At 31.9% G+C, this 5910-nt stretch overlaps 1 protein-coding gene across 2 annotated transcripts; it reads left to right on the top strand.

Annotated features, from left to right (window-relative positions):
- Window positions 1-815: 815 nt before the first annotated feature.
- LOC107413138 (protein SIEVE ELEMENT OCCLUSION B-like) lies at window positions 816-5210 on the top strand. Of its 2 annotated transcripts, none has more exons than XM_016021012.4 (7): window positions 816-1121; window positions 1289-1384; window positions 1502-1977; window positions 2069-2175; window positions 2311-2444; window positions 3407-3886; window positions 4329-5210. In XM_016021012.4, exons 1-7 carry the CDS (start codon window positions 978-980, stop codon window positions 4905-4907), a joined length of 2016 nt encoding a protein of 671 aa, XP_015876498.3. In that variant the 5' UTR covers window positions 816-977; the 3' UTR covers window positions 4908-5210. The 2 variants fall into 2 exon arrangements, with proteins under 2 accessions (XP_015876498.3, XP_015876499.3); XM_016021013.4 differs by having other exon boundaries at window positions 817-1115.
- The last annotated feature ends 700 nt before the right edge of the window (window positions 5211-5910 follow it).

The following is a 5910-nucleotide window of genomic DNA, read 5'->3' as shown; positions in this document are numbered from 1 at the left end:
ATAATAATTAGTATTATTATGCAACTTGATGATTGAAATCTTAATGTTTTTAAATTTGAGAACCAAAAATATAACTTCTTGGAACTACAGGGTATTAAAATATAATTTACCCAAATTTAAATATACTTACTCCAAACTTTGAATGTAAAAAGGAAATACAAAGTAAAAATATATTTAAATTTCTTGGAAAACAAAATTATGATCTCATATATGCACATCTCATATTTACTTTTGCTATATATGTGTATTTTGCTTTTTTATTTCATATATCATAAATAATTCTAACATTGTGCCTAAAAATTATAATATGGACTCCGATCTCCAATCAAATTATCCATATTTTACTCTTTACTCAATATATGATATAAAAATTGATAATATTGATATCGAGTTGACATAAATGTATAAGGCAAATCAAATATTGTTCTCCAATTGTACTATTATGATATAATATTATTATTTATGACTATTATTTTATTATTATATTTTAGAAAAAAATTAAAATATTAAGTTGTAAAAAAAAATTTGCATTATGAAAAAACACATTCATCTTGATAATTTCTAAATTTGTATCGGTTTGATATTCATTATCAACATTAACATTGGAGAATATATATTATAATATATCTGTATTGCTTATATAACATATTTATTTTTACAATTCACATTTGCTTTGTAAATTAACTAATTAAACGACGAAACCATCCTACTTTACTTCTCAAAATTATACCTATCGATCTGTCAAATGTATTAGCTCGCAATGTATAATTAAGGATGGCCCAGGCTACAGCTACAAGTTTGTCTTGCAGATAAAATCTTTGGTTATTAATAGACGACCATGCAAATCACTAAGAACCACAACACCACAAAACCATTTCTTATATAGTCTCTCTGCTGCTCCAAACCCTCATTAATTTTCCAAGTTCTAAGCCATCAATAGTTCACCACTAGTTCTTGAATCAAGAGTGAGCCTAGCCATGTCTGATCCGACTTTGGAGTCCATTGTTGCAACCCATGGCCATGTTGACAATTCCTTTAATATTGCTGTTCATCCCCTTTTAGAGATCGTTCAAAGCATCATCAACCGTTCAACCTATGTTGTTGAACGCAACGTGGTATATGTACGATTAAATATATAATTTTTTACTATAATAGATTTGCACGTCCATCATGAAGTGGGCATAAACAATCTCTCTGTAATAATATATATATATATATTTTACTGATATATTTTAAGCATGCTGCAAATTAAAATAGCGGTTAAGACAAAATATTTATATTATTGCAGGGAAATATGAAAGTTGAAGAGGAAACCGTGGATCATATGTTCAAATCACCAAACATCAATTTGCCATTTTGCACACTCAAGGCCATTAGCTGCGAGGTACTTGCTGTTGTGGATATTTGTTTTTCCCAATCTTTTTTATTTGCTGATTATTAACATTGTCATCAAAATTAACAATATATGTATATAAATATGACATCAATTAATTGATCTCAGCTCTCAATCGGCTCATGCAAGCTTGCTGGTGAGGTGAGGGAGGATGTTGCTCGCGAATTAACACTGTCGATACTGAAGAAGCTCTCAAACTGTTCATGGGACGCAAAGGCAGTCCTAACAGTAGCTGCTTTTGCTTTGGATTATGGAGAATTCTGGCATCTGGTGGAACCTCATCAATCGGACCACCTCGCCAGACCATTGGCCATACTCAAGGGAGCGTCAGTCCTCCTGAAGAAGCCAGCTGAGCTGCAAAAAGGCCGCCAAACCATCGCCGAGTTTAATCGTCTTATCAAGAGGACCCTGCAAGTTATCCTTCTCATCTACGAGTTGGAAACACTTTCTCGTTCTTACAGTTCTAAGGATGTACCAGAATTGGCAATAGCATCTGAATTAATCCCAGTGGCCGTCTATTGGGTTATCCGTACTACTCTTGCTTGTACAACTAATATCGCAATCTTCATTAGTAAAGATCATGAGTATGTTATTGTGGCTTTAATTTGAATATCCAATTTAAAATTTGTCGCAGGAGAACAATTTTATATTAATGATGTTTTATTTCTTTTTCAGGGACAAGTCTGCTGGTGACCTTGATCTGTTAGTCTCTTCTGTTCAAAAGATCAACCGCATGGCCGATGACCTCAACTTTCATATTTCAAATTGCAAGAAACAAATAGGTCGATGGCTTTAATTAGTTAATCAATTATATTATATTATATTATATTATATTATATAAAATACTTCTCCCCCATTAATACTTATCATGTTAATTTATGTGAAGAAATTGAATGCTTGACTTTTTTCTAATGTAGTGCCTATTGACACCCACGTGTTGCTCGTGAAACTTTTTCATAGGACACCCTTCAGAATCAATGAAGTTTTAAAAGCAATGATTTTCGGCAACAATATTGAGCGCATCAAAAAATATGAAGCTCAAACTTATGAGGTTCGTTTCATGGCAAACCCACCCATTTCTATATTTTGGTCCGAGAGTTCTCTTTTATCAATGATCTTTACAATTTGTATTTTTTTTCAAGATCTTGGATAATCTAAAAAAATCATACATATATATATATATATAAATAGGAATTCTCATACTATATGATAGTTCTTTTTTTTTTTTTTTTTGGCTGAAACATACTATCAAGATCTCTCTCCTTAATCATTTAGTTGTTTCATTAACTTAGCTTAAAAAATATATGACATTAAGACATTAACAGATAAATGATCGTGTGTATATATATATATATATATGCATACATATACTGAGATCTCTAATTTAGAATTTTTGATATTTTTTGGCGATTACATATAATATGGCACTTTTCTCTAACATGTTACATGTAATCATTAAAAAAAAGGCACGTTGTGATATGTCATGGAGGAACTTTTGACTAAAATTTGCCTAGTATTAAGGAATAAAAGATCCACTGCATGTATATATATATATATATATATATATTATTAATAGGTAAGATCACTTGAAAGTTGAAACGTAGTTTTAATATTATAAATTAAATCTTTTTCTATGTTCCTTTTTATGTCGACAACTTTATTTCTCTTTAAATTTCATTTAAAACAAAAGTTATTCGATGTGTTATTATTTAAAAAGAAAATTCAAACACCCTAATTTCAACCGGACTCATTAGATGTAAACATATAAACATATATAATATGTTTATTCACAAAGAGAGAGAGAAAGAGAGAGTATTTTTGTAACTAATTATAAGACAGTGCTGTTGTGTTTATTACTAATTTTAAACTGTAACATAAAATATACATATATTTTTATATTTGGTTATGAGTTTAATTGTTACAGATTAACAATACTTACATGTTGGTTCGCCATTTTCTGTACGTGTACTGGTTTTATATATATATATATATATATATGTATGGATGAATCAGGCGTTGATTAATATTGCGGAAGGCCTAGAGGGGAAGAAGGTGTTGTGGTTCTTTTCAAACGTAGACGTCTCTGATGATTTTATTACCAAGGTTATCATACCAAATGGTGAAAAAATAAAGAAAGAAATAATTGAACAGTACCAGATTGTGTGGATCCCCATTGTCTACGAGTGGACGAATGAAGCAAAGGTGAAGTTTAACCAGCTGGTTAAGAATAAACCATGGTTTCCTGTTCAATACTTCTCCCTCATAGCAGGTATCAGTTTCATCAAGATCGAGTGGCAATTCAAGAATAAGCCTATGGTTGTGGTGACCAGCTCTCAAGGAAAAGTTGAATACCGAAATAATGCACTTGCTGTAGTTGATCAAATCTCCATCTGGGATTACATTATTCCTCAGCTGGATCCAACTTATCCTGAATGGTTTCGTCCTTTCGAAAAGTACATGATCGACATTGACAAAGACATAACTTCAACCTGGGTATGCAATTATTTAACTTCATGCTCTTTACAATTATTATTATTATTATTATTACATATACGTACGTATTAAAATTTCAAAGGCTCTTACGTACCTAGAATCTTGAACAATGCCTATAAGCACTCATAGGCGCTTTTATTCGAAGGCTGAATGGGAAAGGTTGGTATTAGCTTATATATAAGTGCTTTTAAGCTGTTCATGAACTTTAATACATATATAGATATATATAAATACATATAATTGTGTTCAAATAAATACATCCAAGAATAAATAAATTTAATCGTTGAAATCGTTAAATTACACATAAAATTTATGTGATTTGTGATCCAACTTCTCGATCTATACGATCAAACCCACTTATCCTCAAAGTGCTTATATATATATATATATATGAAGTGTACTGATTAAATTAAATTAACTAAATACTTGTTAAAAATAATAGATCAAGGAGGGAAAATGCATTTTCTTCTATGGAGGCAAGGACTCTGTGTGGATCAAAGAGTTTGAAGAGAAAGCAACAAAAATTATTGAGGAAGCGAAAGCCGAAATCAAGTTAGTGTGTCTGAATAAAATTAGCAGCAAATTAGCAGGCCAATTCTGGAGTACCGTTGAGAATTTGTTCCTGAGTCTGATTAAGATGGATATTAATAATCAGCAGGCAAACGAGCGTGCCATAAGGGAAGTCCGAAAACTTATTTCTTACAGGAATGAGAAAGGATGGGCTATACTATTTAAAGGCTTGAATGTGGTTACCTCTGGTTATGGTACCACAATTTCGAAGGTGTTTGATGATTTTGAGAAATGGAGGGACCAATTGACTAACGACAGCAAGTTCGAGGACATTTTCGAAAAGTATCATGACAAGGTTGTTAAGGAAAATTCTAAAGTTTGCTACCGTTTCGAAATTGAAAATGGATCTGAAAAAGAAATCCCGCACCACGCCTTGCAGTGCCCTTCCTGTTCTCGTGCCATGCGGAGATTCCTAAGCTTTAACTGCTGCCATGAGGACAATGTTGAATAATGTAATATATATATATATATATATATTGCAGTGTGTATTAATTTGCTGGAATGAAACCTATATATGATGCCCTCTGATATAAGAGGAAGAGTGCTCTGTGAGGTATGAATACTATTGAAGTATTTGCTACAATAAAGTGGCGGTCCTCATTGCTGGGTAATGAGAGAGGTTTGCCACAAATTATTATATATATTAATATTATTATGTGTGTGAAAGTTTGTGGCTGAGTATATAGTCCTGAAACACTATGTTCACGTTTGTGATCTATCACTATCAATAAAAATAGTTTGCTCTTTGTGTTTATCTGTTGGGGCTTGATCTTTTTTTTTCTTTAACCTGTATATATATATATATATATATACACATATATACAAAAATATGATCCAAATTTACGTTGCCGTTTACAGTTCCAACGTCAATAAAATAGTATATACAAAAATATAACCTTTAATTGCCAAAAAATTAAAACTCCAATTAACCTATGTAATTTCAAGATCAAACCTGGATATATATGGCATTAACATCTCCTAAAGCTAGCTTACGTTGTTCAATTTGGTAGAAAAGCCTATGCTATGCACGTTCTTCATCTTCTAGAAGAATAACAATGTTAGTTTTTATATTTTTTTGGTTTAGAATTTAATAGGCCAACTTTGACATTGGTGATGAGAATGGCTTTGGTAAGATGTCTGAAGTGGGATATGCAAGGAGAGGGTCAGAGTGTAATTCAGGGGGATTTTTCTGCTTTTGAAGGTGGGTAGTGTTTGTGTGGGAGTAAAAAATTTACCCCACTCCCGGAACTAGGGAAAACTTGCTCGTGTAGTGGGCTATATAGCATGGAAAGTGCTTTAGATTGCTTGGATGGTTGTTTGAAATTTGAAGATATACATAGTTTAGCTGATCTCTTCTTTTGAGGAACTTTGACTTGTCTGTTATATGCCAGATATCCAAAATTTTATCCGTTACTCAATTGTATTCAACTAATGCATGAAACACCTTTGTCCCC

The sequence above is a fragment of the Ziziphus jujuba genome, chromosome 3, assembly GCF_031755915.1.
Source record: "Ziziphus jujuba cultivar Dongzao chromosome 3, ASM3175591v1".
Classification (NCBI taxonomy): domain Eukaryota; kingdom Viridiplantae; phylum Streptophyta; class Magnoliopsida; order Rosales; family Rhamnaceae; genus Ziziphus; species Ziziphus jujuba.
Note: the sequence above shows the minus strand (reverse complement) of the source record. Positions and strands in the feature narration are given on the sequence as shown.

What these genes read in the sequence shown, in the direction of transcription:
- LOC107413138 (XM_016021012.4), top strand. Translation starts at nt 978, where the DNA reads ATGTCTGATCCGACTTTGGAGTCCATTGTTGCAACCCATGGCCATGTT. An exon ending in TCAAGGCCATTAGCTGCGAG is followed by an intron (nt 1,385 to 1,501) that starts GTACTTGCTGTT and finishes AATTGATCTCAG; the next exon opens with CTCTCAATCGGCTCATGCAA. An exon ending in AAATTGCAAGAAACAAATAG is followed by an intron (nt 2,176 to 2,310) that starts GTCGATGGCTTT and finishes TTTCTAATGTAG; the next exon opens with TGCCTATTGACACCCACGTG.